Below are 11,267 nucleotides of genomic sequence, written 5' to 3' on the forward strand. Positions count from 1 at the left end.
TATATATATACCCTCCACAATCACACACAAACATTTATTATATTCGTTGCATTGGTTAATGATGGTCATTAAGCTTCCATAGTTCAAGGTTTAGTTTACTAGAGCAACCGCCTATGGAGGCATGGATTTGATAACCAATTCTTTTGATTCTTACAAGTGCACTTGACATGAGATTTCTATGATTAAACAATATTCTATTTCCGTTGCCATCATCTTTGTTGTTGATTTCATCAAGTTTAGCCTTAGCAAAGGAGAGCAGTCACACTGACTTGAAGTGATTTTAAGTATGCTATCAATTACAACATAACTATATCTCGTGTTAAGCATCTGGAAATCATTCCAAGGATCAAAAACTAGTTTGTTTCAATATAAATTCACAATCACATTGCAACGACAAAATGAAATTCACAACAAATTTTTTAAGGATAACTATTGTCATTGCTTCATTGATTGATTGCAACTCATCATTAAGCTCCAAAAATATACATACAACAAATGTGACATTGTGGATCAATTTCCACAATTTTCTTACGTTGGAAGTGAGATTCCAAACAGCATATATCAGAGTCGCCAATGCAGCGAAAGAATATACAAACTCAAGATCTGATATCTGTGGTAGACAATGGTAATGGCAAATGTAAGCATGATTTTTTAAACCATGTGAAGATGCCAAGCAGTATATAAATGAATCTCTTCTCAGTTTGCTTCTGTTGAATCTAACTTTGTTCTGAATCTGCATCATATGTCACTGTCACTCTACAAATCTCTCACTTTTTTGCCTTCGAAAATCTAAGGCACCGGTATTTTTCACCACTCACAGTTATCTCCAGAGCACCATCTTGATTATCTGATGCTGTGCCCATCAGAACGCTCTTCTCTTTCTCTAGATTTTCTCGTTCAATCTTCAATCTAGCTTCCTGCTTCGCAATCTCACTCTGCAATGATTTTAAATATCTTTTAACAGCCAATGATAGCCAATGAGATGCCTTGAAAAGTTGCATCGGTCACACTCAAATTTATTTACAAGTAAAATTAAAGCATTTACTAAGAGAGAATACCAAAATATTATAACCATCTGAAAGCAATTATTTAAGTTACTAAAATAAGACTATTCTTGCTAATTATGCGAACATAAATATATGTATACATAATCTCATTTATGAATTGCTGGCTTTGATACTGCTATAGACAAGACATTGTTAAACTTTGAGCCGTTATTCTAGACTATATCTGAAAAACTTTATCCATATCTTGCTGTTGCATTAATGACACCATTTCTCATCTAATTTATGTGCATCTCTTGATTCAATTGAAAATCCATTTCACTTGGGCATCAGCATTTACGAGAACACTCTACAGTAAAAAAGTTATATTATGTCTCAAATACCATAAATCCTACATATTTCTGCAATCTGTAGCCCAATTTTCATCAGCATTCTTCTTAGACACAGAAGGGCTTTGAGTTTTCATTCAAAAAAACAAACATTTGCAAAGATTTAACTCATGAAAATATTTAAGCATTGGCTGCTCTCATTCCGACAGACCTAAGACAAAAACCATTCCTCCAGAGATGAATGGGGCATACTTTCTGTCATTTATTCTGGAGATGGCCAAATGGTGCCATGTGCGCAAGCATTTCTATCGTCATCAACTTTGACTGAGCATACTTTCCGAGTTTACTGATACTACTTCTTTCAATATCATAACTTCCCAGAACCCACTTTCCTTGGGATGCTCACAAGATGCTAATATGGTCTTAGGTTAGGCAAAAATGCCTCTGTACATCAAAACCCTATGATGGTTGATATTACTTCTATGCGCATCAGATCTATATTACTTCTTTCCAAATCAAAATTTACAGAGCAGCCTTTCTATGCTTGATGCTATTATCTCTATCCACATCAGATCTACATCACTTCAGGGGGGCATACTTTCCATGATTGACGACATGGCAGAAAATTTTCATTTCATTTATTGAAAGCATTACTATCTACATCAAATTTCATTGGTCATACTTCCTACCTACGGGGGGCAATAAGACAGAAACATGTCCATGTATACGACAATCTACATCAAAATGCAAAGACTAAACTTTGCTGGTAAAGACACCAAAATAGTCACATGTTAGGCAAGCATTCCTGCGTACATCAAACTCCATGCATCATACCTCCTCATTATTCTGATATGACTTAAATATGGTGTCATCTACGCCAAATTTCGCTGAATATCCTTTCCATTATGACTAATAAGCCATGAAAGGTGTTCATACATCTATAGCATGTCTATCTACACATCAAACATGGTCAAATACTGACAAGGTTTTCGCACCAAAGGAATTTCTATCTAGATTCTACGTGTCAAAGCTGGCAAAAGACAAACATGTTTCAAAACTTCACAACAGAAGAGAGAGAAGAAAAGAATCTGACCTCTCTCCGTGCGAGCTCAGCTTTCCAAGCAGCTTCCCTTTCTGCAACTTCGCGTTCTCTTTCTTCGATGTAGCTCTGCATCTCTCTCTCTTTCATGATGCGGTCTTGCAGGTCTGATTCAAGGGCTTCTTTGAGCTCCTTAATGAATTTCTCGACCACTGCTTTGATCCTTAATGACATGGTTCAATAAAAAATAAAAAATAAAAGAGGAAGGAAAAGATAGTTGATTTTAAAGGCTGGCAATGAAGCGAGAGCAGAGCAGAGCGTCTGTGTGGCGAGCAAAGCTTTATTTAACCTCTCGCTTCAAAACGGGTACTACGCAGGGAATGAACGCAAAGCGTCGTGGAGAGGAGAAGGATAGGTGATCAAATCAAATCAAATCAAATCAAATCATGAGAGGAGGAGGAACCCTAACAATAAGGAAGCAGCATCCATGGAAACCTTCTCAGCCTCTACTTTCCTTCCCTTCCCTTTTCTATTTTGTTTTGGGGTTTTCTCTAAACAATTATTGAACTGGTTTTCGTCCTCACCGTATATGTTTACATATATGTATATGTATTTATTTCATTTTTTTTCTTCTGGTTTTTTCTGGAAAATTCATTGATGTTGATCTGTCCGTCCGTCCGTCCGTCCGTCCGTCCCAAACCCCTCCAAATGAACAAAAATGGAGGAAGGAGGGAGGGGGGCATTGGCTTTGGGGTCACGAACTCCTTTTCCCTCCTAACACATCCCATGTGTTGAGGGCCATGTCACTAATAAAAAATCGTCCCCGTCGGACCCCCACACACAAGCACGATGCATCAAGACCATTCCGTATGACACTTGGTGCTCTTCAATAATGAGTTCTCCGGATATTGGGCTCTTTGTTGAACCTCATCGTCGTCAACGGGAATAGATAATGCGCTCTTTTTCGTTACCTATGTGTCCGGGGGAGAATCTTGGATACGAGGCACGTTGCGTTGCTGCCAAATTAGCCCCCCCCCCCTTCACCCCATTATCATCATCATTATCGTGTGTTTAGTTAGGCATTCAATTCAAAATCTTCACCACATATCATAGAAAATGATCTCAATTCTCAACCATCACCTTGGCCAATGCGATTCACACACATTTGTTCGCAGGGTTTGAGAGTGAGCATGTATCGGGAGGTGAGCGGCTCTTCATTTCAAAATTAGCAACCTGGCAATGGATCCATCCATCCATCCATCCATATGAATGGCGAATTACATACCGTATGCATGGATTAAGGCATCAATTACATCCCCTGAATTACATACGTACCAAAGGCATGCTGCACATACATACATACATACATACATACATACATACATGTATGCGTGCATGGATGGCACTTCCTTTGGCTGGACATTGTCTGAGGTCAGGAACTTCCCCCGCAACAAAAAAGAAAACTACACAATAAATACCCTAAATACATATGTATGTATACCCATCCTTGTCTGTATTTTTGAAATCCCATCCTCTTCCCCCCCAAAAGGAAAGAAAACAAAACAAAAAAACAGAAGAGCAGATGTCATCTTTAACTACAAAGAAGAGCAGATGGCGATGCTTCGGCACCTGAGAATCCCTAACCCTACTGCTCTGAGGAGGTCACCACTGCCAGCCATGTAGGTACCAAAATCTCTCGTACTTGATTTCTCTCTCTGTCTCTCTCTCATTTTTTCCATGATATCTGCTTCCATTTCCTCTCACATACAATATGATACTCGATTTTATGGCTGTGGAAACAGCAACCTGTTTTGTTCGTCTTCTTCTTCCTTGACTTCACGAAAGAATGGTGGTGACATTCGTGATGATGCTCCCTCTTCCAAGAAATCCTCCAAATCCCGTCCATGTTTTAGCAGAGAATCCACACTCGACTCCTCTCTAGCTAATAAGTTTGGTGGTGATGCGATCAAGAAGCCTCCATTTCAGTCTCTTCATAAGGTAACAAAAACGCACAATGTCTCCACTTACTCATTACCAAATTTGGTCTACAATATTAGCTTGCTTGGATGAATGAATCCGTGCAAAATCAAGCAATTTCAAGTGAAAGCAAAGACGATAAAATAAAGTGGCAACATTCTCCGCGAAAACATAAATAAAAGTTTGTTCCAAAGTTGTTTATGTTGGATTAATGTGAACTTGGTTTAAGTGAAAGTAAAGATTGGAAGTGAAAAGTCTTGATAAAATCAATTAAATTCTTCTAAAACGTAGCAATCTTTTGTTCCACGTTTGACTAAACTTGCTGCAAAACCAATCATATTTTGTGTTTTGATTTGCCTTGGTTTACATGAAAGGAAACGCTGGATGTTCGTTAAAGTGTAAACACATTTTCAGAATGTTTGTATTAACAAATCCCTATAGCAGAAAAGTTTCTTTGGAATTGATAATTGATCAGCATTAGAATGGATTATGCTGAATGAAACAGACTATTTGGAGGTAAATTTCTTGATGAAATCAAGCAGATTTTAGCTCGAGTTAGTCTTCAAAACGTAGAGTCGACATAAAATCTGATGGTGGGATTTGTTTTGCAAATTTTACAACTCTCTCGTAGTGTTTTCAATACACCTGTACTTCTGCCGTATCGAATAGCAGCTCCTGTAACATAAAATTGTGTCCATGTAAATTAGTTTTTTCCCTCTTTTTACAGGCGATTATAGCTGGGGAAGTATGCATGCCTCCATTGCAGAAGGTTCGTAAGAATGGCAAAGTGATAACCACATTTTCAGTTGCAACAGGTGGAATGTGGAGGTTACCTCTACCAAGCGAAGTGGCTGAATCCAGCAGTCCAGAAAATGAGTGTACAGACTCATGCATACAGTATCATAAGGTGGCCATACACGATGAAGGACTAGGAAGACTTGCTGTGCGGACCCTAAGGAAAGGGTAGCTCTCGGACATTTTGCACTGAATGTTATTATAATCTATGTGTAAATGTTGGTTTTTAATTTCAAACAAAATATTTTGCAAATAGTGACCCGTTCAGCTAGACATAGAGACATAGAAAGACTTGCAGTGTTGACTTGCTTAAATATTTCAGTTTGTGTGTGGACAAATGTTTATAAGTTCATGGAAACATAGGAAGACTTGCAGTTTAGACTCTAAGAAAAGTGTAGTTTTGAGCATTTATTGTAAACAAATATTTATCGGTTTATAGAAACATACCAGAGAGACATTCTATAAGGGTAGACATTTCATCAGATTCAAATGGAAAGATGTAAGAAGCAAAGAGATTTCACCCTTTTTATACAATGATAGACAAGTGGAATATGTAAGTTAACGAAAATGCACCTATACTGACCACTTGTTTCTACGATGAGATATGTTTGTCAAATGAAGGGTATCTATTTTTGTCTAAATGCAGAAGATATCTATTTTTGATACCCTAACACCTATTTTATGCTCATATAATATGTATTTTTGTAAGTAAGGTGAGAAAGTTAGACCTGCTTGTTCATATAATCTGACTGCATGTTCGCATAACTATCAGCGTCTTTCACCATATAGAATATTATTGATATAATAGTACAAAGTTATGTTATTTTGTATGTTGCCCTATATCCATGTAATTTAAGTGTTTTTATAGGCATAGCAATTAGAAGAACATCCCCCATTATTTACGAGCTTCACCACTTATTAATTACTACATGTATGCAAAACATTTGCATCTCGTTGACAATCCAAGCTTATGCAGTCTTTGTTGGGAGCAGAAATATTCAAGTCAAATGTTTATGTTAAGTTTTGTAAAGACTGATTGTAGTAAGAGTTATCCTGCTAATGATACATGGATTTAACCATTTAAGGAAGAGACATCCACCTTGGAGCATTGTAAGTCAAATTGATGTTTCAACTGAATAAATTGTCCTTCCCATTAAATAGTTGCTTTCGCCTCTGTAGTTTTATGTTTTTATCCTTCGATTTTTACCTTGTTCTTATTCCATCCATAAGTGGTAAGTTTAGTGTGGTCTCATGAAGGTATGCATAATCAGTGCTGATGATTCTGTTCCTGTAGCTCGAATATCTTGTTTTTTTCTGAATATTATTGTTTGGCATATTGCAGCATGCAGGTCTATGTGGAAGGAGAGTTGGAGATCAGAGTCTTTAATGATGCTGATACAGGTGTTATTAAACGTGACCGTGAAGTTGCTGTTCATGTCTCAGGTATGCAGAGTTAATACCTGACAGGTTGATGATTTGCCAAACTCTTTTTCTATGAATAACTAGGAAATATCTTTTACTGCTACTTGCTTTTCTTCTTTTCAATTTAGATAATTTTCCGTTCATTTTAGGCATATCAGTTATTTCACGTGTGCTCTTCTGCAGGTCAAATATTTTCATTAAATCACAAAGGTGCTGTTCCTATTGACATGATTGTGCAGTAGTTATTATCATGAGCCAAACAGAATGACTGAATAAAAGGACTTCTTTGTGGAAACACAACTGGCTTATGATTATACTATGTCTGCTGTAGATGGTAATGGATGTATGTTGAGATGGTCATTTTCATTCATTGAGAGCTCTGAATTTTCAGAAATAGGTTTGAAGGAAGAATTGCATAATATAATTTTGTGGGGTGTATCTAGGGAGAAATGGTTGGATTAAATGTAATGGAGCACTCTTTCAAGAGAGCAAACAAATCATTACCTGATAAAGCACATAATGAAAGAAATGGCCTAAGTCTAAATATATAAATTCAGTGAGGTCAACCGTATGCATTGCAACATTATGGCTGTTCGTAGGTTCCTGAGTTTAACAATTTTATTCTCTTTCAAAATTTTAATTTGAAATCTATTGTTATTGCCTTCTAAATTGTTGGCTTTACAGCCTCTTTTTGATGTTGGGCAGTGATACTTAAATTTGTTGGAATTGATAGAGGAATGGTAAGTAAGTACGCCATGTTTGAAAGAGTATATTCATGAAATGTGCATATATAATTGAGTATTATTCAACCTGTTCAATGGGTCCTTTTGATTGCCAGATCTACATGTGCTAGCTTGCAATGCTTACACACTACCTTATGCTACTTGTACTCAATTTCGTGTGTATTATTGGCTATGAACTGGTCCTCAGTGTTCAAATGGGTAAATTTTCTTTTGTGTGAATTATGAAATTTGATAATGTTTTTTATTATAGATTTTAGTTAGTAAATAGATAAGTATTATTAATAATTTGCATGAAACTTTAGTGGCTTGTGATTAGATTCACTCAAAGGAAGTAAACATGTTGTAAAATTTATGCTGTATAACAAATCTTGCAATGCTTGAACAATTTATCAAAATTCCATAGGAAGTAGACCATTGGACCACCATTAAGGTAGAGGCACTCTGCCATTAGTATCTAGACATAAATTGTCCTTCCAAGTTGATCACAATAAATGATATTGTGGTGATAAATGGCAATTTAGCTCAATGAATGCTTTTACAGCAATGTGAGCTTGCAATATTTTGCATTGTGGTGCTAAATGTCAAGTTAGCACAATGAAAGCTTTTACTCTGGCAATGTGAGCTTGCAATATTTTGCCTTGTAACAATTTGCAATATTTTGTATTCTTATATTGTGGTGCTAAATAGCAAACTAGCACAATGAATGCTTTTATTGTAGCAATTTGAGCTTGCAATATTTTGCATTCTTGTAACAATTTGCAGTATTTTATGGTCTTCCAACAATTTATATTATGGCATATTGCCTCCTATAGTTGGAATGGGCAAGAACGGTTGTCTTTGATAAATTTTCTAATGATCTTGTCTTAATATCAACACGACAAGGTACTCCCTCCAACAATTTAAATTGTCATGACAGTTTTCCTAATGTATTGATAGAATGCCTTGTGAACATGTGGAATGAATAGAAGCAAACATTCAGAGCAAGTCCTCTAAAGAGGCACATGATGGACTTGTGGAGCCCATTATGTTAGTGATGGCAAAAAAATGGCCCATTGTTTAGGAAGATTACAACAAATGCTAAAATATAGCCAACCAATAAAATGTCTTTAGTGGAAGTATTGATGGGTGAGGCATGCAAGCTCTCTTTGTATATATTTTATATTTTAGAAATTGGATCTTGATTTCAAAACCTTCACAATATAGTGCTACTTGAGTGGGACCATGGGGGTCTTGGGACTAAGGAGGACACAAGGACTAGGAGGTCACAACCCAAGGGACTTGTAGACTCGGAGGAGTCAAAACCTCCCACAAGTTGAAGGCTCCCATGAGCTGAAAGATCGAGGGAGTCAAAAGCTCTTATGAGTTGAAAGGTCGGGGGAGTCAAAGGCTCCTACAAGTCGAAAGCTTGGAGGAGTCAAAGGTTCCCACAAGTCAAAAGCGCCTACAAGTTGAAAGATCAGGGGAGTGGAAAGCTCCTACGAGTCGAAGGGTGCGACAAGTCGAAGCGTCGCAACTAGTTGAAGGAAGTGATGAGCTCCTCCCCTTTCCCCTCCCCCGCTCACTCTCACATAGTAGATACTAGAAAAACAATTAAAACACGAGGTCAGGATCAAGATGAATGACTAATGTATTTTGCTCAAGATTAAGAAGGAATTAAGCAATTTATGAGACCAAAGAAAGCCTCTTGTTAGGCCGAAACCTAGGTTAAGAAAGAACCTTTTATAAAATAGGTTATACAATGTTTGAGTGACACAACTACTCCCAAACATCTCATACATAAATACACGTATTCTCTTCCCTCTAGACTAATTCACATAGAAATAACTTTGCTCAAGTGCACACGAACACAAGCACAAATTTAAAATCCCTCATAAAAATATACCAAACATATACATACATACATACATACATACATACATACATACATACATACATACATACATACATGCATGCATGCATGCATATATACATATAGATATAGACCGTAATACACACACAAAAAAAATAGATGCATCTTCTACACGCGCACACAAATTTTGAAAAAGTGAAATGCAACTTTTTGAAAAAAACCAACTATGAAAATCCACATCTTTAAGCACTCCAACATCAACACGTCAAGGCATCCACCATATTTGGTTTAGGTCCTCAGTGGTCCCATTCAGATTTCACATGCTTACATGTAACTTCGCGACATACTTTGATGAACATGACCTGAAACGATCAACAAGGGACGATGGCTACCCAAAATGAAGACTTTGCATTGATGATGACAAAAATGATGATGCAAAATAAAGAGACAAAGAGAAGAGATGAGCATTGCTCATGTATGGTCGCAAGACTTGTATACACATTTGGACAATTTGAAGGCATCACCATCTCAAAATGTTTACATAAATACAATAATTTGATGCTTCAAGGGGTGTGGGTGAGGCAATACAATTGTTCTATACTTCAATTGAGTGGTATCCTCAACTTTATCTAAACAGTCTGTAAAGTTTACGAGGCCAACGCATTGTGTTGTTCCTTTCCAAATGGTATTGCTAAAAGAATTCGAGGACAATGATGTGATCAGAACAACAATCTACAATGAGTTTGACAATTGGGTCGCATAAAAAAAGCTCTATGAAACTCCAATAACGTCATTATATGAGTTTGAGGCTTGTTATGTTGACTTTCATATTGAGATCAAACGTTGGTTGGTGGGGGGGGGCCTGAACAAAGTATTAATGTTCCTACAGTCTATCAATCTAGATGAAAGGATGATGCACTAGAGGATGATGATGGCACTAATGGACTAATTGAGAACCGTGATGATGTAAGATGGATGTGTCAACAAACAAAAAGAAAGACTAGAACAACCCAGTTCCTATTCATAGAGAAGAAAAGAGCTCATCAAAGAAAATAGTCTCCTCATTCGACATGGATGAACTCATTAGGAAGGCGTAAGAAAACATTAAAGAGAAGGTCAATATTGAAGAGGAATCGACAAAGATGCTAACACAGAAACTAGAAGAAGTCAACATAAGATACACTGATGAGTCATGACTCAAACGTGAACATGAACATGAACACGAACATGAACATGAAGGAAGAGAATGTTAATTTAAAAGAGACTTGAATAAAAGAACATGTACCATTTGAAGAGAAAACTAAAAGACAAGGACTTGTGCACAATGCCTTCTTGACATGTGACAATAAACAGATAAAAGAAAAGGTCAACGGAATAGAAAATGGTGTATATGAAACACCTATGGCTTGGTTATCTTCGGGAGGGACGCGAGGTGAAATGGGATTAGGGCCCACGTTCAATTGAGTGTCTGGTGCCAATGGTAGTGGGGGGTGCGACTAAGAGGGCTTGGCCGATGATTGTTGCGTGAGCGTGGAGTCAGACGTGCCCTCGGTTGGCTCGACATGGTGGGATGGTGGCCGAGAACGTGTGATGCAGTTGGGCACCGTAATGGTGACTAGGGGTTTCCTCCTACGTTGTTCGTTGTGCTTCACAACGTGAACCAGGCGTGCCAAATTTTGTTATTTCTTTGTTCGGAGATACACGTTCGATTACTATCCTGAGTAATCAGGTCAAGGAACCGTGGTTGCGTAGGAAGGTACAATAGGACTGAATGGGCCTATTAACCCCGAAATGACCGGTCACAACCGGACTTATGGTTAATACTAGAATAGAAACGAGCAAAAAGATTATTTAATTGACAACAACGGATTAACCCAACAAAGTATGTATTATAGTTTTTACTGCATCAAAATGATTACATGGCTCACGACCGACAAACCCACAATATATATATATATATATATATATATATATATATATATATATATATATAAGTCCTCTCTCTCTCATAAAGCGCATATCCCCATCTCTCTCTTATTCCCCGATTTATATAGCTTTTGTATCTTCTTGGCGTGCTTCAACCACCTCTCTGATTTTCCGATTTTTATT

The 11,267-nt window shown here is 37.2% G+C and overlaps 2 protein-coding genes across 2 annotated transcripts; one reads left to right on the forward strand and one right to left on the reverse strand.

Moving 5' to 3' along the window:
* Positions 1-404: 404 nt before the first annotated feature.
* On the reverse strand, positions 405-2,700 carry LOC147865072 (beta-mannosyltransferase-like protein). Its single transcript, XM_087317816.1, has 2 exons — positions 2,427-2,700; positions 405-935 (listed from the first exon to the last, which is right to left on the reverse strand). The coding sequence occupies exons 1-2, from the start codon at positions 2,604-2,606 to the stop codon at positions 768-770; spliced, it is 348 nt and encodes a 115-aa protein (XP_087173942.1). The 5' UTR covers positions 2,607-2,700; the 3' UTR covers positions 405-767.
* A 1,215-nt stretch (positions 2,701-3,915) lies between these two features.
* On the forward strand, positions 3,916-6,953 carry LOC147865073 (single-stranded DNA-binding protein, mitochondrial-like). The gene is made up of 5 exons (XM_087317817.1): positions 3,916-4,051; positions 4,175-4,370; positions 5,077-5,312; positions 6,487-6,587; positions 6,750-6,953. Exons 1-5 carry the CDS (start codon positions 3,984-3,986, stop codon positions 6,806-6,808), a joined length of 660 nt encoding a protein of 219 aa, XP_087173943.1. The 5' UTR covers positions 3,916-3,983; the 3' UTR covers positions 6,809-6,953.
* The last annotated feature ends 4,314 nt before the right edge of the window (positions 6,954-11,267 follow it).

Source organism: Azolla caroliniana, unplaced genomic scaffold (assembly GCF_043228905.1).
Source record: "Azolla caroliniana isolate FFs.n. ecotype wild unplaced genomic scaffold, voAzoCaro1.0.p SCAF_4, whole genome shotgun sequence".
Classification (NCBI taxonomy): Eukaryota; Viridiplantae; Streptophyta; class Polypodiopsida; order Salviniales; family Salviniaceae; genus Azolla; species Azolla caroliniana.

Coding starts and splice junctions, on each gene's coding strand:
- LOC147865072 (XM_087317816.1), bottom strand. CDS start 2,606: ATGTCATTAAGGATCAAAGCAGTGGTCGAGAAATTCATTAAGGAGCTC. Junction 936..2,426: donor CTGAGCTCGCACGGAGAGAG/GTCAGATTCTTT, acceptor AAATCATTGCAG/AGTGAGATTGCGAAGCAGGA.
- LOC147865073 (XM_087317817.1), top strand. CDS start 3,984: ATGGCGATGCTTCGGCACCTGAGAATCCCTAACCCTACTGCTCTGAGG. Junction 4,371..5,076: donor CATTTCAGTCTCTTCATAAG/GTAACAAAAACG, acceptor CTCTTTTTACAG/GCGATTATAGCTGGGGAAGT. Junction 5,313..6,486: donor GTGCGGACCCTAAGGAAAGG/GTAGCTCTCGGA, acceptor GGCATATTGCAG/CATGCAGGTCTATGTGGAAG.